This window comes from Rhinoderma darwinii, chromosome 4, assembly GCF_050947455.1.
Source record: "Rhinoderma darwinii isolate aRhiDar2 chromosome 4, aRhiDar2.hap1, whole genome shotgun sequence".
In the NCBI taxonomy this organism is placed as follows: Eukaryota; Metazoa; Chordata; class Amphibia; order Anura; family Rhinodermatidae; genus Rhinoderma; species Rhinoderma darwinii.
Window position 1 is genome coordinate 335,839,545 of NC_134690.1, and position 22,962 is coordinate 335,862,506.

The 22,962-nt window shown below is 40.7% G+C and overlaps 1 protein-coding gene across 1 annotated transcript in view; it reads right to left on the minus strand.

Annotated features, from left to right (window-relative positions):
* MTHFD1L (methylenetetrahydrofolate dehydrogenase (NADP+ dependent) 1 like) overlaps nt 1–22,962 on the minus strand; it is a 219,307-nt gene that overhangs the window by 132,991 nt on the left and 63,354 nt on the right. The window contains exons 16-18 of the mRNA XM_075862846.1: nt 9,429–9,531; nt 5,011–5,087; nt 3,815–3,955 (exon numbers count right to left, since the gene is read on the minus strand). Coding sequence (XP_075718961.1) covers nt 3,815–3,955; nt 5,011–5,087; nt 9,429–9,531 — 321 coding nt within the window. The remainder of the gene's footprint in view (nt 1–3,814; nt 3,956–5,010; nt 5,088–9,428; nt 9,532–22,962) is intronic.

Here is a 22,962-nt window from a genome sequence, read left to right on the forward strand (position 1 = left end):
ATCATAATCCATTAATCTGTGTATTTTAATAAACATTGTACAACACTAATAAAAAGATTACAAACTCTGGAGCAGAAGGGGATTCTTTACTGTAAGAGTAGTGGAACTCTTAGCCGTGGTGAATTTACTGAAAGAATTCAAGAGGGGCCTGTCTTGAGTGTACTAATATTACAAGTTATACATAAAAGATTTTTGGATAAGGGTAGTTGATCTGAAGATTTAAAATGATTGCCATTATTTCAAGCCTGGAATTTATTTTTTCCCCTAAGATGAGGAAAAATTGGCTTCTGCCTCAATGGGGAGTTTTGCATTCATCTGGATCAATATTGTAGGAGAATCGACTGAACTGGATGGATGTCTTTTTTCCAGCCTTACATATTATGCTACTATGCTAAGCCCTGCCTCTTCGTGAAGCTCTGCCCACATAAGCGGGCTGCCAGGCAAAAACGGAAGGACAGTAGGAAATTAACACCTTTCATTTCTGCAAGATTATTTTTGTCAAAGAAATGCATGATATCATTTAGAGTGACTGTTGGCAAGATTTTCTTTTTACCTACTTTCTAGGTTTAGTTCTTTTATAATAGTTATCGGGATGTGGCATGACACATTCACCCGATCCTGTACAGCTACACAAGAAAAAGTTCCCCCTCCGTTTTACAGCATGCATTATTTTATGTTCAAGTCCTTCACGGAACTCCTCTAGGTTAAACCTAGTGGAAAATCTACCCTATTAAAAAAAAAGGGAGAGATAGAAGTTGCTCCTGTTAGTAGCGCGTATTGAAAACTAAAAACCACACAACTCAGTTGTTATACTGGAAACATGTCCTAGTAAATCCATAGCAAAAAAAACAATAATAAAAACCACAATGCTTGGGAATTAGAACAAGTACTGAGTGGTTTTATTGTAGTGTTTAGTCACCGTGGTTCGCACAATTTAAATCCCCTTTTCTGCCAACAAAAAAAAAAGACCACACGACACAAGGGTTAAAAATTAAGAACGTATTAAAAGTATACAAAAATACTGAAGTATTATGAGTTGCACATGGCACAGTCAACATTAAACCAAGAGGAAATCCTCTGCATGTAACCAAAGAGCACGCTTTATTAAAACAAACTTGGCCATAGCCAATATATCAAATGTCCGCTAAACCACTAATCTATGTCAGATCCACTTAACTTAATTGATACAACAAGGTGGCAGCCGTCAATCACATTCAGGTCTCACAAACAGAACTCCCAGCAGATCTATACATTCACTGTTTATTAGAGGAAAATAATTCGGCAAAGGATAAGAAATAAACTCTGCTAGAACCAGATATTTCCTGCGCGGCATTTCAGTCTTTTCAAAGAACGAGTGTTCATTCCCTTTTTGTGTGTTCTGCTTTCCTCAAATTTTTCTTCAATATACATTGGGATATATACTGTATATATATTTAAGAGTATACCATTATTCACATAACTGTCAAGCATAAATCCAAAGAATACATATGGAAACAAGAACAGCATAAACAATGGACACACAAGTTTTTGACCGGGACCATGCCTTTCCTATTATCTCAGCCCGTAGATACCGACATGTCTCATTTGCCCATCTAATATCTTGATCAGAGAAAGAGAGATAGCGAGAGAGAAAGAGCGAGATAGCGAGAGAGAAAGAGCGAGATAGCGAGAGAGAAAGAGCGAGATAGCGAGAGAGAAAGAGCGAGATAGCGAGAGAGAAAGAGCGAGATAGCGAGAGAGAAAGAGCGAGATAGCGAGAGAGAAAGAGCGAGATAGCGAGAGAGAAAGAGCGAGATAGCGAGAGAGAAAGAGCGAGATAGCGAGAGAGAAAGAGCGAGATAGCGAGAGAGAAAGAGCGAGATAGCGAGAGAGAAAGAGCGAGATAGCGAGAGAGAAAGAGCGAGATAGCGAGAGAGAAAGAGCGAGATAGCGAGAGAGAAAGAGCGAGATAGCGAGAGAGAAAGAGCGAGATAGCGAGAGAGAAAGAGCGAGATAGCGAGAGAGAAAGAGCGAGATAGCGAGAGAGAAAGAGCGAGATAGCGAGAGAGAAAGAGCGAGATAGCGAGAGAGAAAGAGCGAGATAGCGAGCGAGAAAGAGCGAGATAGCGAGAGAGAAAGAGCGAGATAGCGAGAGAGAAAGAGCGAGATAGCGAGCGAGAAAGAGCGAGATAGCGAGCGAGAAAGAGCGAGATAGCGAGAGAGAAAGAGCGAGATAGCGAGAGAGAAAGAGCGAGATAGCGAGAGAGAAAGAGCGAGATAGCGAGAGAGAAAGAGCGAGATAGCGAGAGAGAAAGAGCGAGATAGCGAGAGAGAAAGAGCGAGATAGCGAGAGAGAAAGAGCGAGATAGCGAGAGAGAAAGAGCGAGATAGCGAGAGAGAAAGAGCGAGAGAGAAAGAGCGAGATAGCGAGAGAGAAAGAGCGAGATAGCGAGAGAGAAAGAGCGAGATAGCGAGAGAGAAAGAGCGAGATAGCGAGAGAGAGATAGCGAGAGAGAGAGAGAGAGAGAGAGAGAAACATTCAAATGGCAAACTGGATCTCCCATTATATTCGAAGGCCTGGCGAATCAATTCCTACTCCTGAACATGCAGATCAACCTACTGCACCTCATCCATGCATGATCATTAGGATATGTTCACACGGCTTATTTATGGACGTAATTCGGGCGTTTTACGCCTCGATTTACGTCCGAAAATGCGCCTCGATAGCGTTGGCAAACATCTGCCCATTCATTAGAATGGGTCTTACGATGTTCTGTGCACACGGTCATTTTTTTTACGCCCCGCTGTCAAAAGGCGGGGCGAAAAAAAGATGCCCGCGTCAAAGAAGTGCCTGTCACTTCCTCAGACGTAAATGGAGCAGTTTTCCATTGACTCCATGGAAAACCAGCTCCATTTAACGTCCGTAATGGACGCAGTAAAAAGCGCCTCAACATGCCATTACGGCTGAAATTACGGAGCTGTTTTCTCCTGAAAACAGCCCCGTAATTTCAGCCGTTACGGACGCTGCCGTGTGAACATACCCTTAGTCTTTACGCTTCCAAACCTCGCAGCGGAGACTTGAAGTTAAACCTTCTACCTCTCTGATAAACCTTTTTTTTAAAGTACTAAACAGTATCAAACTGATCAGAGGAGGATAACAGGTGAAAAACAAGAAATCCTAAACTAGGTCTTGACTGCAAAGAACATATTTTACAGAAACATATCCTTCACAGAGCATTCTAAACCAGTGACCAGTTCGCAAATCCAGGTCTGATGTAAATACAGTATAACTTGATATTAAGTTCTACAATGTAAGCAGAGCATTAAAAACAATATTCCTCCTAAATGCCATACAATTATTAGAACCCAGATTAATTATGAGGCTTGTAAGTATAAGGTCTCAAAAGCTAGAATGAGGTCATCCAGGTGGTCAAAAAGTAAATGAATGAGTGAATCTGATTATCTACTTTCCTCCTATTAACATAGAGGTTATATAATTGGGCTGCCCTTTCTAGACCCAAATCCCCCCCCCCTGTAAATATGCAAATAAATTTAATTGACAAGTCTTTTTTTAGACCGCGATACAGTCTTCTATCACGATGGCTAGTTTTAATTTCCCCATAATGTAGGGAGTAATATAAGCACACATTAGTGTAAGTTTGGCATAAATAACTCGAGCCTTACCAATGTACTGAGCTCGCGAACACGGAAAATACGTTTATGGTCCTGCAGCAATACGTGTAATGCAATTTTAATCATCTTCTTTGCAACCAATCATCCATGAAGTATAACCGAATCATGAAATTTAAAGTATTTAACTGGGAATAACTCTTACCAGGTCTTCTGCGGTTACTGGTTGTCCTTTTTTGTCACTGGCTACCACCATCCTTCCGAATCTTTCCTTCATATCACGTAAGTTGTTGGTTAAGGCAAGTATTGCCATGATTTCACTTGCCACAGCAATATCAAAGTGGGTCTGGACAAAAATGTCATATGAACAATCAATAATTCATGCTATTTAAAATGGCAATTGTACTAGGCCACTGATCTCGCAGAATACTGAAGAAATGGAGATTAGGAACACGTGACCAGCTGCTCTATCCCACTATGTATTGTGATCTAACAGTTTATAGTACATGGAGTATGAACATGAAAAATTACATTTTATTGAAAATTGACGACACAACAGAAATGACAATTATGCTTGGGGAAAAAAATAAAAAATAAAAAAGGACGACCAGCAACAAGGTGGTTGGATACAACAGGAATTATGACTACACCCCTGAAAAAACTGCAGACTTTAACAGAAGACATGACATTCGAGAAACACTATTTATACGGTCGCCAGGAGTTGAAAACGACTAGACGGTAAATAATATTATTATTATTAAGAAAAACTGGTTATCAATCGCTATTTTGAAGTGATGAAATTTTAGTACCATGGAGCCAAGATCTTAATAAGGTGTTTAAGACAAATCCTACACAGGAAACTCATCTTACTATGACAGAATGTATGAGTGCTGATGAGAAAGCTAGACCACCAGTGCTTTGGTTGCCCGATTTGCAATATTGCATAGCCAATTGGTATTACTCAATCCATTAACTATCGGCTAAGGGTGGTATGTTGAATTGCCTTGTCTTTGGTTAATTATGAACAGTTAGACATTTCCAATGACCAGAAAATGAAAACCTAAGATTCATGTGTAAGCTTGAGTGAGGAGACAAAATAAAGATTTCCAGATTAAGGCCAATGTTCAATGTCCCCAAGAGGATAGAGGAATCCGTCCCCAGGAAATATCGGCTAGAATAGTTTTATCACATTTATATTTTAGATGTTAGAAGAATATTCTTACTTACTCTGCTACCCTAATTATAATGTGAAGATTACATCATTCTTGAGGTCATGCGTAAAAACAAAAACCACACACAAATGGACAGCTAAAATTAAATATACTTGCACCACAGAAATGCATCAACACAAACTATATTCACAACACATTCCTAAAAACACTTGGAATTGTAAAGTCTTACCTGACGGGAACACCCTTTCTCAGTGCTTGCTTGTCCAACTGTGATACTCCTAAGAAATCGATCATTTGTGTCCACCACTACAGAGCAGATAACAAGCCATATGTAGGGGGGGAAAAAAAGCCATCAAAAAGGACAGTGAACCAGGACAATAGATTATATATGATCACTTCTCAAATCGTTGATAAATCAAAAAAGGAATAGGATGGTCAAATAGATCATAATGGGACTGCAAAATTAGTTATACATCCTAAAATATGGAAGCCCTGACTTTAATGTTAAAATAGTCTAAGGCTCGGTTCACACCGACAGTGGCATACATTGCCCATAGGGTCCAAAACGGAGAAATAAACAGTACCTTAACAAAGGACACTCTTTGGTCAATGGGTCCCTATGAATATGTTTAGCATATGAGCTAGGCGCTTCCCGACACATATGCCAAACACAGCGTTTAAAAACCACGTGAACACAGTCCAAGCTTTTGTATGACAAAAGTTTTTCAAACCACATTGGCTCACATATTTAAAATTCTCCTAGCTGGTTTGTATAGTTTAACCCTTTCCCACAAAATGACGTGCCAGGTAAGTCATAGTGCCGGGGGTAATGTATGGAGAAGACTCACGCGCTGAGCCCGCTTCATACGCTCCGGGTGTCTGCTGTGTATAATAGCTGACACCCGGGACTAAGGCCAGGAACAGCGATCACACTTTAACCCGTTAGTTACCGGCCCATCGTGTTTCTACGTCGGTCACTAACGTGCCTTATTCCGATGCCATAGACTTTTTACGTCGCGGCATCGGAATAAGTTTACAGAGCAGGGAGCTGTCAAATCTCCCTGCTCTCAGCTGCTCGATCTAACACGTTTAACCCCTCAGATGCGGTGCTCAATAGCGAGCACCGCATCTGAGTGGTTTTGGAGAGAGGGAGGGAGCTCCCTCTCTCCCCCACAGACACCCGGCGATACGATCGCCGAGTGTCTGCGATGGCAGCCGGGGGCCTAATAAAGGCCCCCAGGTCTGCCTGCTAGGTCATGCCTCTGGCATGACCTAGCAGATGCCTGTCCGTTTTAAACGGACAGGCATAATACACTGCAATACAAAAGTATTGCAGTGTATTATAAATGCGATCGCAGAATCGCATATTATAGTCCCCTAATGGGACTAGTAAAAAAGTTACAAAAAAGTTTAATAAAAGTTAATAAAAAAAAAAAGTGAAAAAAAAATGAAAAACCCAGCTTTTCCCCTTACACAATGCTTTACTATTAAAAAAAACTAAATAAAGTTAAAAAGTTACACATATTTGGTATCGCCGCGTCCGTAACGACCCCGACTATAAATCTATTACATTATTTAACCCGCACGGTAAACGCCGTAAAAAAAATAATAAAAAAACTATGGAAAAATTGCTGTTTTCTGTGAATACGGACTTTAAAAAAATGTGATAAAAAAGTGATCAAAAAGTCGCATCTACTCCAAAATGGTACCAATAAAAACTACAAGTCTTCACGCAAAAAAAAAAGCCCTCATACAACCGTATCGGCGAAAAAATAAAAAAACTTTACGGCTCTTCAAATATGGAGACACAAAAACAAATAATTTAGAAAAAAAAAAAGTGTTTTTACTGTGTAAAAGTAGTAAAACATACAAAAACTATACAAATTTGGTATCGTTGCAATCGTAACAACCCGCTGAATAAAGTTATTGTGTTATTTATACCACACGGTAAACTGCGTAGATTTAGGACGCAAAAAAGAGTGGCGAAATTTCAGATTTTTTTCTATTCCCCCCAAAGAAAAGTTAATCAATAAATAATACGTACCTAAAAATGGTGCTATTAAAAAATACAACTTGTCCCGCAAAAAACAAGACCTTATACAGCTATGTCGACGCAAAAATTAAAGAGTTATAGCTCTTGGAATGCGACGATTGAAAAACGTAAAAAATAGCTTGGTCATTAAGGTCCAAAATAGGCTGGTCATTAAGGGGTTAAGCCCTTAAATGATGCGTCAATCACGACCGCAGCATCTGAGGGGTTAGAAAGAGGGGGCAGCCCCTTCCAACAGCTCATCGGTGCCCCTGCGATGCGATCGCGGGGTGCCGATGGTTGTCATGGCAAGCCAGGGACCCAATGAAGGCCCCAAGGACTGCCTTCTGACTGCCTCTGCTAAGCCCCGTCTAAGGCAGGGCTTAACAGAAGCCTGTAAAACTGACAATATACTGCAACACATAGTATTGCAGTGAATTGCATCGGCGATCTGATGATTGCTGGTTCAAGTCCCATAGGGGGACCAATAAAATGTGTTAAAGTTAAATAAACTTCAATAGTGAAAAAAAAAACTTACAAAAAAAAACAGAAATGGAATAAAAAGTGATCAAAAAGACGCATGTACACCAAAATTGTACCAATAAAAAAATCGACAGCTCGCCCCGCAAAAAATAAGACCTCAAAAACAGACATTTGGTATTGCCGTATTCGTATCAACCCATAGAATAAAGTGAACATGTAGTTTTTAACATACAATGAACGCCATAAAAACTAAACCCCCAAAAAAAGGCGCAATCGCGGTTTTTCCCCATTTGACCCCACAAAGAATTTTTCCGTTTTCTAGTACATCATACGGTACAATAAATGGCAACATGAAAAACGACAACTTGTTTGGCAAAAAACAAGCCCTAACAGAACCGATAAAAACACAGGGACATATACAAAAACACCGACAAAGGCCATACTTACAAATGGACACAGCCAGGCCAGAAATGCTGATGAAAGGGCGAGCAGGTGCTTTAAATAATAATAGCCACTCCCACTAGTCTTGAGGGGAGTGGTGTGTGGTGCATGGGATGTGTAGTAAGAAATAATAAATGAATAGTGTGTGTGCAAGTGTAATACTATAAGTGAAATATAGGGGGCAGTAATAAATGAAGTGCCTCAATAGAAATAAATGGATAATGGGGTGCAAGTGAGTGAAACATGGAGGGATAGTGTGTACGTCATGAGGCACAACGTGTATAGCCAGGTAGAAGCCTATTTGTGACGCCTTGATAATTCATAGAGCGGGCTACCCTGCTTGCTATGCCAAACAACAACACACCATGCTCTCCCAGCATCAAAGACCCGGCTGTGTCCAAGAGAAGCGAATATACATAATAATGAAAAATACCTGGGGTATTGGTAATCATTTTGGCCAAAAGGACGCAAGCTCGCAATCCACGACAAGGATCCCCAGACTTGCGAGTCCCTAACTCCTAAAAAACAAGCCCTCATACGGCTATGTCGATCAAAAAAAATAAAAAAATAAGTTATGGCTTTTGGAAGGCGGGGAGGAAAAAACAAAAACTAAAAAATGAGAATTTGGCTGCGGCGAGAAAAGGTTAAGATAACTTTGAATAAAACCTGCATGCATATCGGAGGTTACACAGCTCTATGTATAACACATTTAAGCTTTTTGATATTAAAGAAGCACTCCAGTATTTTCTTTTTTTTTACTAGATAATGTAGCATAGACTATTAAAGAATAACATAGAGGCTCTTGTGTATGCCTTGTGTATACCTGTTTTAGTTGATGTGCCACTTATGGGTTGTCTGCCATCTTGGTTTCTTCTTACCCTATGATATGGTTCCCCTAATGCCTACATTTCCCATGTTTTGCAAAGGCAGATGGGGCAGATTTTCATCACACTGCACTTGCTCTGCGTTCTATCCAAGGGCAGCAAGTAATCAATGACTTAGTACTTCTGACCCCTAACTCACACCGAAAAGTCTCAGTGTAGCCTATGTGATGCATCTCTCTCATCTCTCCTCTGCTTCCTGCAAGTGATAGATTTTTCCATTTGTTTTTACACAGGAGAGCGGTATCTCATATAAATACACTAGACTTTCGGCATACAGCACACACAGATCGTATAAGACAATTAGTGTGAGTCAGGGGAGGTTTATAACTGCAGCAATCATTCTATGGTCTCCCCTATTATATCACTGCACTCCTGCTCCCTTAGACAGATGAGAAATAATCTCTTCAGCAGCACGGTATGCATGGGGGACATACAGAGCAAAAAGTTGGGTGTAGCTGGGTGGGGAACAGTCTCAGAGCTGCCCGGAAGGATTTGATTGGTGAATCCTGTAGTTCACAAGAAGTCGGCCACAAAGGATAAATGATCTTCTGTCTACACATAAGAAATGGTATATTCTGGTGGTCGGACTGAGATCACATGACATAGCGGCCCATAATGAAAGGGTTCAAAATGTATGGATACAACGTTGCCGGATAGAAACAAATGACAAGGCTAGAATATTGCTGGTGAGTCAGCATGCTAAAGTGCAGAAATATTTTTTTTTGCCGGAGTTCTTCTTTAAAGTAGAATTAAGAATAATCAAATTTCATACTAAAAAGTTGCCATATGTAAAGTTTAAATTAAACCTACCTCTTTGCCAAGTTATTGTAGAAGGGTCAATGTCCAAGCGTACAAATCTGCTGATCTCTTCTGTAGTCAATGATCCAGGGTCGGTTTTCTCAATTTCTATTCTCTAAATAGAAAACAAAACATTAGAGGACACATCAATGACACAGTGGGGGAGATACATCAGAACTGGTGCAAAGGAAAAGTGGAGAAGTTGCCCATGGCAACCAACCATGTTGTGGTTTTATTTTCCATAAAGCCTCTGAAAAATCAGTAGCGGAATCAGATTGGTTGCCATCGGCAATTACTCCACTTTTCCTTTGCACCAGTTTTGATAAATACATCCTCAAATATAGTAAAACCATACAGTTGATTTCTGGCATCTTGCAGCATAGAACACGGATTTGTAACGGATATGTGCTGAGAAATGATGATCAATGAACCCCCATGATTAAATTAGGAAATCAGTTTAAAGCTTTGTCAATCAAACAAATCTAGACAGAAGACTATTGGACACATACTACATTCAGATTATGGCCATGTGCATAGGTCTAATAGAAGCTCGAAATAAAAGTCAGGATCCATAAAAAAAATTGCACACAGAAATCTGCGAGCCCATACTGTACCTGTCTTGTGCCTCCGATTTTACACGGAGGCACAAGGAGCGTGTTTCTCATGGATACAAGAACCATAAAAAACAAAAACAACAATTGTGGTCAGAATTATTGCATGCTGTAATACGAGGGCATGCTTCCCTTAGAATCATTGATTCTATGTTGGAGTACAGTGCCTATAGGAAAGTAAAGTGTGACCATACAGCAGCACATACATAAAGCTCCTTACAGGTCCTATACGGATAGGTCGTGTAATGCGCATGAGGCTAGAAGATTTTTTTTTTATTTAAAGAAGTTTTAAGTAGCTTTTAACTTCAGACATTCTAAAGTCGGCAGTACTCCGCATGTGCCGAATAAATAGCAGGGACGCGGCGCATGCACAGTACTGCCGATTAGAACGTCGAGCGGAAAGATTGTACGGAGCATGCGCAGATTGAAGAGCAGGGGCGCACGCGTTAGATAGTACGGGGCCAGGCATGAAAGCGCCGATTACCTGCCTGGCCCGTTAATCAATGTAAGAAAGGAGGGAGGGGGGTTGAGTTGGAGAGCGAAGTAAGAGCATTTAGGTGAAATGGTAACGCCCTCAATGCACCTAAATGCTCAGTAGCATAAACTTAGTAAAACGTATTTTTCTACGCAGGAGGCAGTAAGCAGAAAATTCAAATAAACGTTAGAAACATACAATACCCTGTTACTAGTTTAATACGGACATTCTGGTGACAGACACCCTTTAAGGAATAAGACTATGATTAACACTCGTTTATTTCTAGTATTCCCAAGTTCACTAGGTAAGATCAACAAATCAGTGTACAGTTCACAGGGGGCGATAGAAGGACTTTCTAACATACCGCACACATGGAGTGAGTTTTATACCTCTCCACAAGTGTTTTTCCTAAGGATTAGATAGCGTGGTACTTCAGAAAGAAAGCATCGACCTCCAGCCTGGTGATGATTAATCTTACTAATGTATTGTGAACCTCCTAATTCAATACATTCCATATGTAAAAACAAATGCTGTTAAAATATTAGACATCTAGAAATCAAAGTCCTGTATTTCCAATATTTAAAAGGACATATGGTTTGGATAACAAAATAAAACCAACCATAATGGAAGGCAACTCCCTGTAAATTTCTGAGCAACAATATCCAAAAGAATCCCTGTGTAGTGAAGAAATATTTTTATGTTACCCTTATGGCTGAATGGTGTACATGAGTGTATAGCCAAAACATTAAAACCACTGACAGGTGTACCAAAAAACAGTCTCGTTACAATGGCGCCTGTCAAGGTATTGGATATGTTAGTTAGCAAGGGAACAATCCATTCTTGAAGTTTGTGTTGGAAGCAGGAAAAATTGGCAAGCGTAAAGCTGTGTGATGTTCTGGGAAATGTTCTACTGGGAAACCTTGGGTCCTGTAATTTCTGTGGATGTTACTTTGACACAAACCACCTGCCTAAACATTGTTGCAGACCAAGTACACCCCTTCATGGCAACGGTATTCCCTACTAGCAGTGGCCTCTTTCAGCAGAATAACGCGCCCTGCCACACTGCAAAAATTGCTTAGGAATGATTTGATGAACATGACGAAGAGCTCAAGGTGTTGACTTGGCCTCCAAAGTCCCAGATCTCAGTCTGATTGAACATCTGTGGGATGTGCTGGAAAACCATGGCTGATCCATGGAGGCCCTACCTTGCAACTTACAGGACTTGAAGGATATTTATTATTTATTTTTTTAACCGTTCTAACTATGTAACCAATGTGGGACACCGCACAGGTGAAAAATACTGATTAACATCCAAGTGCAACCTCCCTCCATGTAACATTGTGGCTTGTCTGCATCCTGATGGGAACTGCGGTTTTAACTTGCCCTTGTATCAGTAAGGGTATGTGCACACGATGCGAGGCTTTTACGTCTGAAAAGACAGACTGTTTTCAGGAGAAAACAGCTGGGTCGTTTCAGACGTAAATGCTGCTCCTCGTATTATGCGAGGAGTCTTTGACGCCTGTAATCTTGAGCTGCTCTTCATTGACTTCAATGAAGAAAGGCTCAAATTACGTTGCAAAGAAGTGTCCTGCACTTCTTTGCCGAGGCAGTCAATTTACGTGTCGTAGTTTGACAGCTGTCAAACGACGACGCGTAAATGACAGGTCGTCTGCACAGTACGTCGGCAAACCCATTCAAATGAATGGGCAGATGTTTGCTGACGTATTGTAGCCCTATTTTCAGACGTAAAACGAGGCATAATACGCCTCGCTTACGCCTGAAAATAGGTCGTGTGAACCCAGCCTCAGTATGGCCTTTTCAATGTCTAGTCTTTGAAAGAACATAAATTTGATTCATTTTCAAACATTAGAATGTTTACATTATTAGCTCCTAAGGAGCATGTGGGCTATCATGAGGTAGTGTAGTGTAGTGTAAAGAGTAGTTTGTCTTTGTATACTCATGCACTGTGGAGTGACCTGGTACGAATATAAAAAAAGAACTCGTTCCAACTTAATAGCTGAGTAGTTTGAGCCCTATAGCCGATTTTCCTACTTTAAAGGATAGATTCACAAGACCGCGTACAAACTCGGATGTGAAAAATATCTGGTTTTCACCCGTGCGGGACCCGTTTTCACAGATTAATCATAGACTTTAGTCTATTGAGGGTGAGGGATCCGTGAAAACGGAAGAAAATAAGGCACGTCCTTTATTTTCACGGACCCCTCACGCGGTCCATTAAAAACAACGGCAGTGTGAACAGCCCCATTGGAATATAGGAGTCCGTGTGACGGACGTTATTTTAACGGCTGTCACACGGACGTATACTACGGTCGGGTAAATAAGCCCTAAGAGTCATTTTGTTCAAATTAAAAGGAACATTGATAAGAACATAAGATTTATTTATTTTTAGGATTAGTTGCCATAAGTAGAGGCAAATTCTTATTTACGTCCACTAGCCAGTATATACATATAAAAAAGCTGGAAAAGCTGGCAGCACTTCTGGCATCTTCGATCTGGGAGATCACTCAGAGTTCAGTGTCCACTTCCTTAATGGGGGTTGTCCGAGATACGATCAAATTTTCAAAAAGTGTGTCCTACATTACCCCTTATACAGACAACCTAAATAAAGCAGTATTTAAAAAAAAAAAAAAAAAAAAATCCACTTACCACATATCTTTTTAATTTAGCGCCGTTTGTTTACATGCACTCCAGGTCCGGTTTGTTGGTTTCCTTCTGATGATACTTTTTTCCCTGCATGCATTGCAGGCTGTAATGAGCGTGCATGTAGGGTACATGTGTGACATGGTTTGTTAGACCCTGTATCTAAGCCTAACACAATGTAGGCTTAGATACAGGACCCCAGCAGACAGTAATCTTATACAGTATACTATTATAGGCTCTGCTCCGGGACTCTGTGGAATCCCCTGATGGAGCAGAGCCTATACTAGCATTGTGAGGCTCCTTCTTGGGTCTGATCTGTCCTCTCCCTAGGGAGCAACGGGCAGCAGACAACAGCCTCAAGGGCTGCATGTGGCCTGTGTTTGATAACCCGTTATCAAAGCCTACTATGTGTAGGCTTTGGCAGTGTATGTAGTTCTAAAACATAAAAGTGCCGGTGCTGACATTGAAACTTGTAGACCGGGAAAGTCACGCACAGGCTGCGCGGGCACTAAAGAACAAGCCGCCGCAGAAACTAGACGTCACCAGTGACGTGTCGTATACCATCCGAGGTCTCTCTGGTCCGAGACCATGTGATCGGTATACGACACGACAGTGGAGGAGGCAGAAACCGTGACGTCGGAGCTCATGTGATGAGCAGGAAAAAGCTGCCAGAGCGGAGAACAGAAGCAAGATTGCAAGGGTAAGTAGATTATGAAATTGTAAATATCTGCAATGTGGTTTTAAATGTACAAAAAAAAAATCTCGGACAACCCCTTTAAGCTGCCTCCAGTGTGTAAAATTTAATATTCATTGGCAAGGTAATTATTAGAATGAAAAATTATTTCATATATTAAATTTTTTTTAATATAAAAGGATTTGTAGAATAAAAAATAAATAAATAAAAAAAAACACATTCAAAATAAAACTGGAAATACATGAACTACTAAAAAATAAATTTCTTACAAACAATGTTAGTGAGGACATCTTGCTGGGATAATTTAAACCAGACAAAATAAATTAGCTTTCTAGGTCCCTGGATAAATCTATAACTGCGGTTCAGCATGCAACACACCTGAGGCAGAGAGTCCCATACGACGACTTACTCAGAACCTACTGCCACCTAGTGACCACTTGTAGCATTTTAGCAAGTTGAACAAAAATTTGGTTTTGTTTTGTGACCAAAAGATGGTCAGAAACAGACGCCAAAATGATACCATTAATATCAGTGCACAAATTTGTGCCCAAAATAATCGCCCATCATAATGAACAGGAAAACATTGCGTAGTAATGAGGACAGACCAGTTCTTTTCAATATACAAAAAGGATCTATGGCAAAAATCTGAGGTCATCCAAGTTATTCAATGCTGAAAAAGGGACAATATTTTCTTCACGCGGTTTCTTTTTGTTGAAATAATGTAAATGTGGAAAAACTTGTAATAGAGAAGCGCTTTATCATCAGACAAATGTCATCTCATTTGTCATCTGTTCCTCGACAAGAAAACAGATCATATAACCAATAGTTCTACAGTCATATTGCTTTTAATGTTACTTTTATATTTTCTCGATTGACAATAGATTCTCGTCATGCCGTAAGAAACATTATCATTGGTTAAAAAACGGATATACAATCCTACAGTAATTGTGAAAAGCGTAGCCAGACAGGTAGACTAAGGCTAAGTTCACATCTCGTTTTGTGTACACGTTTGTGGTACACGACGACGTATACGTTTTTAAAGTTACAAAAACGTATGCATTTGTAACATATGCTTACGTTTTTTTGTAGTATACGTTAGGGATGCACGATGCATCGAAACGGTTTCGATACCGTGCACCCCCAAACTGTTCGATACCATTATTTAATGTATTTCGATACAAAGCTAAATATAGTAACACATGAATGTATGAGAGCGGCGCTGCGGCTGTGTAATACAGCCATTGCCCTGCTCCTGACAAGTGCGCGCCGTCAGGATGAAGCGATGCGGCCAGCGCTGCACTAATGAGCGGCGGCACTGAAGACAGAACATGCCGGGAGCACCACAAAACACCCGCATGTTCTGTCTTCAGCGCCGGCTGCATCACCACATGCGGACGATGCACACACTTGTTGTCAGGAGCGGGGCAACGGCTGTATTATACAACCGCAGTGCCGCTCTATACTGGCAGATCAGAGAAACCTTATCTCTGCCATTATTCCTCTGAATGCTGCGATCAAAGCGGACTGCAGCATTCAGGGGAAAGTGTGAAGGGGGGATGCCCTTTGGATCGCATTACAGGAATCCCTGTGATGTGATTGAGTTACATACCATATATGGCCAGACAGCCCAGGGACCATTGAAGGACCTCAGGGTTGTCGGACCATATTTCCTGTTAGGGCAAACTTGTGTATGTCCTAACAACTGCCTGTGTACTATCAGCATATAGATATATGCCTGTGCACTATCAGTATATAGATATATGCCAGTACATTAGTTTAAAAATAAAAAGTAAAACCAAAAGTAATATTAAATTAATAATACTTAAATAATAATTAAAAATACACACACCTTTTTTACAATAAACATTAAAATAAGTCTCAATACATAAAATATACACATTCAGTATTGACGCGGCCATAATAACCTACACAACAATTTTTTTGCGTCATTTATGATGTGTACGCTGTAAAAAAATAAAATAAAAACTGCTCTTTCACTTATTGTGGGGCACAAGGTGTAATGAATTTAACCTCCATGTGCCTCACATTAATAGTAATTAACCCCATCTCGTACCTTACACATTAACCCATTATGACTGAGAAACATGATGGCGTTAATTAGGCCTCATGCACACGAACGTAAAAACTTCCGTAATTACGGGCCCATAGACTTCTATTGGCCACGGGTACCTTCCCGTTTGCTTACGGGAAGGTGCCCGTGCCGTTGAAAAATATAGAACATAACGGCACGTGCAGGCCCATAGAAGTCTATGGGGCTCCCGTAATTACGGGTGGCTACGGGTGTGCACCCGTAATTACGGGAGCGTTGCTAGGCGACGTCAGGGGATAGTCACTGTCCAGGGTGCTGAAAAAGTTAACTGATCGGCAGTAACTCTCAGCATCCGGGACAGTGACTACCACTGGAGTTAATAGTATTAAAAGTTAACTTACCCAGAACTCTTCTTCTTCCTCCAGTCCGGCCTCCTGGGATGACGTTTCATCCCATGTGACCGCTGCAGCCAATCACAGGCCAATCACTGGCTGCAGCAGTCACATGGACTGCCGCATCATCCAGGGAGGTCGGACTGGATGTCAAGAGAGGAACGCCTCACCAAGACAACGGCCGGGTAAGTATGAATTTTTTACTTTTACTGCGAAAAGGGCTGTTCCTTCTCTCTATCCTGCACTGATAGAGAAGGGCTGCTGATTAGTGCAGTGCAATTTTGCAGCGAATACGTGGCCGTAAATACGGGTGGAATACTGGTGACACCGGACCCGTATTTACGGGCACGGGTTCGTAAATACTGGTGCAATACGGGTCGAATACTTGTGACCAAGGACCCGTATTTACGGGAGGGCAAAAATAAGTTTGTGTGCATGAGGCCTTAATGTGAGGCACATTCAAAATTCATCACACCTCGCGCCTCACATCAGAAAAAGGAAGAACTTTTTTTTTTTTTTTTGTTACTGTTGGCAAAGTATCGTTTTGGTATCGAAGTCGCAATACTAAACGAAGTATCGGTATCGAAGTTCAAATTCTGGTATCGTGACATCCCTAGTATATGTCATACACGTTTGTGTCCGTTCTTACTTATAAAAACGTATACTTTTTTTTGTTCTTTAGCTGAATCAAAAACGTTATAAACTCAAGATTTCCCACATATGGTTACAAAAACGTATACGTTTTACATATGCAAACGTAGGATTTAAAGGAACAGTTACCAAATTTTTTTTTTTTATATCAGTTTTATGTTAGGGTTTTATTAAAAACGTTTATATTTATTTGTGTGTTTGTGTGTTACTTTTTTCTATTTTTACACTTTTTCTTCCCTATGGGGGCTGCCATTTTTTTTTTCATTTCTGTATGGGTCGATTAACGACACATACAGACATGGAATACGGCAGCTCCAGTCCCATAGGGACTGCGAATGTGGCCCGTTCCATCCACTATGGTGTACGCCGTGTGTGTGGGAACGGCGCATGCGCCGCTCCCACACAGTCCGATTTGAAATGCACGCCGTCCGGCGCCATTTTCCTGTGGACCGGAAGTCGCGGCCGGGCAGTAAGATTACTACTTCCGGTCGCGGCTTCCGAACTTGTGCACATGGAGCAGCGGCAGCAGACGGACCGGAGGGAGCGGCGGCGACTGGAGCAGGTAAGTGATTTCTATGTATGTTCGTGTTTCAGTGTGTTTTACTAGTGTATGTAAACCTTCTACACTGTGTGTTAGTTCAAAAAATGGCGACACAGTGTAGGAGGTTAGACCGTTCAAACCCCTCGTTTCTCCCGGCACTAGCCAGGATAAAGGAGGGGGGGATTCTGAGAGCTCACTAGAGCGAGGGATTTTTTCCAATTTTGCAGTATAAAGCAATGTGGTTGCTTTACCACATGCAATGCTGCAATTTTGGGAATTGCTCCATCTAGTGACCAGTGCTGGGAAATATTATAAATTGAATCCAATTTATAATATTTCCTGACTCGTGAAAAAAATAAAAAAAAATAGAACAATGTTTAATCACCTACACACTAATTGTTTAACTAAAAAAAAACAAAAAACATGTTTTGCTGGCAACACATTCCCTTTAAGATTGCATAAGTCGTCCATACGCCGTCATGGACTTCAATACAAATAAAAATGTAGACGTTTTGGAAAAGTACTGAAAAGCGTAGTGGACTACACTTTTCAGGAATAGAAAATAAAAAGGATACAACGTAAGCAAAAAAAAAAAAAAAGTATGCACAACTACAGCATTAGGGCACCTGTCCCGACCATTTTAATCAATATACAGTGAAGGAAATAAGTATTTGATCCCTTGCTGATTTTGTAAGTTTGGCCACTGTCAAAGTCATGAACAGTCTAGAATTTTTAGGCTAGGTTAATTTTACCAGTGAGAGATAGATTATATATAAAAAAAAAAAAAAACACACAACAGAAAATCACATAGTCAAAATTATATATATTTATTTGCATTGTGCACAGAGAAATAAGTATTTGATCCCCTACCAACCATTAAGAGTTCAGCCTCCTCCAGACCAGTGCCTGCATTAAAGACAGCTGTCTTAAATGGTCACCTGTATAAAAGACTCCTGTCCACAGACTCAATTAATCAGTCTGACTCTAACCTCTACAACATGGGCAAGACCAAAGAGCTTTCTAAGGTTTTCAGGGACAAGATCATAGACCTGCACAAGGCTGGAATGGGCTACAAAACCATAAGTAAGACGCTGGGTGAGAAGGAGACAACTGTTGGTGCAATAGTAAGAAAATGGAAGACATACAAAATGACTATCAATCGACATCGATCTGGGGCTCCATGCAAAATCTCACCTCATGGGGTATCCTTGATCCTGAGGAAGGTGAGAGCTCAGCCGAAAACTACACGGGGGGAACTGGTTAATGATCTCAAGGCAGCTGGGACCACAGTCACCAAGAAAACCATTGGTAACACATTACACCATAATGGATTAAAATCCTGCAGTGCCCGCAAGGTCCCCCTGCTCAAGAAGGCACATGTACAGGCCCGTCTGAAGTTTGCAAATGAACATCTGGATGATTCTGAGAGTGATTGGGAGAAGGTGCTGTGGTCAGATGAGACTAAAATTGAGCTCTTTGGCATTAACTCAACTCGCCGTGTTTGGAGGAAGAGAAATGCTGCCTATGACCCAAAGAACACCGTCCCCACTGTCAAGCATGGAGGTGGAAACATTATGTTTTGGGGGTGTTTCTCTGCTAAGGGCACAGGACTACTTCAAGGCATCAATGGGAGAATGGATGGAGCCATGTACCGTCAAATCCTGAGTGACAACCTCCTTCCCTCCACCAGGACATTAAAAATGGCTCGTGGCTGGGTCTTCCAGCACGACAATGACCCAAAACATACAGCCAAGGCAACAAAGGAGTGGCTCAAAAAGAAGCACATTAAGGTCATGGAGTGGCCTAGCCAGTCTCCAGACCTTAATCCCATCGAAAACTTATGGAGGGAGCTGAAGATCCGAGTTGCCAAGCGACAGCCTCGAAATCTTAATGATTTACAGATGAGCTGCAAAAAGGAGTGGGCCAAAATTCCATCTAACATGTGTGCAAACCTCATCATCAACTACAAAAAACATCTGACTGCTGCGCTTGCCAACAAGGGTTTTGCCACCAAGTATTAAGTCTTGTTTGCCAAAGGGATCAAATACTTATTTCTCTGTGCACAATGCAAATAAATATAATTTTGACTATGTGATTTTCTGTTTTTGTTTTTTTTAAAATATAATCTATCTCTCACTGGTAAAATTAACCTAGCCTAAAAATTCTAAACTGTTCATGTCTTTGACAGTGGGCAAACTTACAAAATCAGCAAGGGATCAAATACTTATTTCCTTCACTGTACATGCTGTGGTACACATGTTGACACGATTTTCTCATGTCAAAACGTGCACGTCAGATGTACAGTAAAAACGAGATGTGAACATAACCTGCGCTGGTGCCAAAAGAAATCTCAATCGCCCACATTTTTCCCAAAAAAATAAATAAAATGTTATAAAAAAAATATTTGTAGGCAAAACACGCAAGTCTAAACCGTGTTAAATCCAAGACCGAAAAAAACATCCCAAAAAACATACATTTAAAAATAACATTGGATACCAAAAAACTTTTTAGCAGAAATTACACTCCTCTCTTCCATAAAATAGAGAATTTTATAAATGGCCTTACAATTCCATATGTGTCATGGTTAGGCCGAAAGAACCTACTTACTACCTACATACTTCCTCAAGTGCTATACTTGCTACAAGCACTTCCGATAGAGGTCCCGAAATATTTTTTTTTTTTAATTTAGACGCCTATTTACAGCAGTCATATGGAATAATAAAAAAACCTAGAGTAGCTTATAACTTACTAATTAGGAAAAAACGCACGGGAGGCATATCCTTACCGGACCTAACCACATATTATAAGGCTATACAACTGTTCAGACGGACTCAATTAGCGAACGCACAGGTTACGCTACCACATGTAGATATCGAACGTCACCTGATGGGAGAAAGTCTAGCCTCATACCTCTGGGTTAAAGCTCCATTACCTCCCAAGACATTGATTGTAAGCGACCTCACTAGAGGACTTCTTAAAGTATGCCAATCTTCCCCCGACTCTTAATGCAGGGTCTGATAAGTTATCGGTCTTAGCCCCACTTTCCATACTCCCTTGTTACATAAATAGGAAAGCTATGCAAATTCCAGAAACTTGGATACAATTGAAGCAAACCAATGTAGCCAGGCTTTCGGGCTCCCAGCAGTTTATCGCAGCTACATGATGAATTGAATTTACCTCAACCCACGGCCATACAGACGTTTGATTTTTCATGCACATATCAGAGGTTCTTGAGTGCTTCTGATACACAAAAAGGAGAACCAACATGGTTGGAAAATTATACATTACATACTAGCACACCTAAGAAGTCTCTTTCTAAAGTATATTTAGGTTTATTATCAAACTCGCCTTTTGTGACACCAAATTATTTGACGGCTTGGGAGGTGGAACTGAAGAGGGTATTTTCATCAGAAGAGGTTTCTTGTGTTCTACGACACTCACATGGCTTTTCTAGGTGTGTACGTACACAGGAAAACTCATAAGATCCTCACACACTGCTATAAGACTCCTTACTTTTTATTTAAAATACACCTTTCCGATATGTCTCTGTTGGAGGTGTGAAGGGGAAGTGGGAAATATCTCACATATTTGGTGGTCTTGTTCACGAATTCAAACATTTTGGAAACAAATTGCACATTTCATAACGGAAGTGTGTTCAGTGTCCTTCACTATTACAAGGGAATTGGTCTTACTATGGTTGCCCACGATTGAATCCCGGCCTTCACATAAGAATCTTCCCACATATATTATAGCGATAGCCAAATTGTTAATTCCCACAAAATAGAGGGATCCCTCACCACCCACGATGGCACACCTGATTTCCAAAATGCATCAATTATGTAGGTTAGAGGAATTAGCAGCATGGAAAAATAAAAACAGACAGTTTTCTGCAGGTGTGGCAGCCTTGGCTGGACTATAAGAGCAAGAATCCAAACTTAGTTCATGTTGCCTAGGAAAACATATCCAAAGGAATAAAATAAATTTCAGACCTTCTATCCGTGAATACTGACGCTACATATACGTATTGTTCTAGGCAAGCAATGTTGGATAAATAATCTGAATGCTTTGCATCCATTTTCAGGACCATAATAAATGACCCTGTTGGTTTTACTTATTGGTTATAACACACATGACGTGCTTTATGACGGTACAGACACATGAGGTTCACAGAATGTATTGGATGTGACAAACTTACTTAAAGAGGCTCTGTCACCAGATTTTGCAACCCCTATCTGCTATTGCAGCAGATAGGCGCTGCAATGTAGATTACAGTAACGTTTTTATTTTTAAAAAACGAGCATTTTTGGCCAAGTTATGACCATTTTTGAAGTTATGCAAATGAGGCTTGCAAAAGTCCAAGTGGGTGTGTTTAAAAGTAAAAGTCCAAGTGGGTGTGTATTATGTGCGTACATCGGGGCGTTTTTAATACTTTCACTAGCTGGGCGCTCTGATGAGAAGTAACATCCTCTTCTCTTCAGAACGCCCAGCTTGTGACAGTGCAGATCTGTGACGTCACTCACAGGTCCTGCATCGTGACGGCCACATCGGCACCAGAGGCTACAGTTGATTCTGCAGCAGCATCAGCGTTTGCAGGTAAGTCGATCTTACCTGCAAACGCTGATGCTGCTGCAGAATCAACTGTAGCCTCTGCTGCCGATGTGGCCGTCACGATGCAGGACCTGTGAGTGACGTCACAGATCTGCACTGTCACAAGCTGGGCGTTCTGAAGAGAAGAGGATGTTACTTCTCTTCAGAGCGCCCAGCTAGTAAAAGTATTAAAAACGCCCCGATGTACGCACCTAATACACGCCCACTTGGACTTTTACTTTTAAACACACCCACTTGGACTTTTGCAAGCCTCATTTGCATAATTACAAAAATGGTCATAACTTGGCCAAAAATGCTCGTTTTTTAAAAATAAAAACGTTACTGTAATCTACATTGCAGCGCCTATCTGCTGCAATAGCAGATAGGGGTTGCAAAATCTGGTGACAGAGCCTCTTTAAGCAGTAGGCGTAGAGTAAACTTATTAGCTGATGTGTTGGGAGTTTATTGCTCTCTAGCTAAAAAACGTGCCTGCAGTAGTATACAATTTAAATGGTCATTTGTTATATGCAATTGTCATTGATATTATTTTTTGTTACTCTGTACAAATATCTGTATGTACCAAGCTTTTGAATAAATAAAGAGTTTATACAAAAAAAACATATACATTAATAATTTATGGGATATGTGTTGTAAAATAATACCCAAAAGGTAAACAAGAACAAAGCTCAATATGAAAGTTATCTATATCCCAGAAATAAATCCAGCAGCACTCCGGTAATCAAGGTGAAAAAAATGTGGTTTATTGTGCCAACATGGCAAGTGCAGCGTTTCCGTCCCACCTTGGGACCTTTTTCAACCATTTCTGGGATATCTATATGGTCTTTGGATCGAGACTATCCGCTGGCACCCTTCACTATTGGACT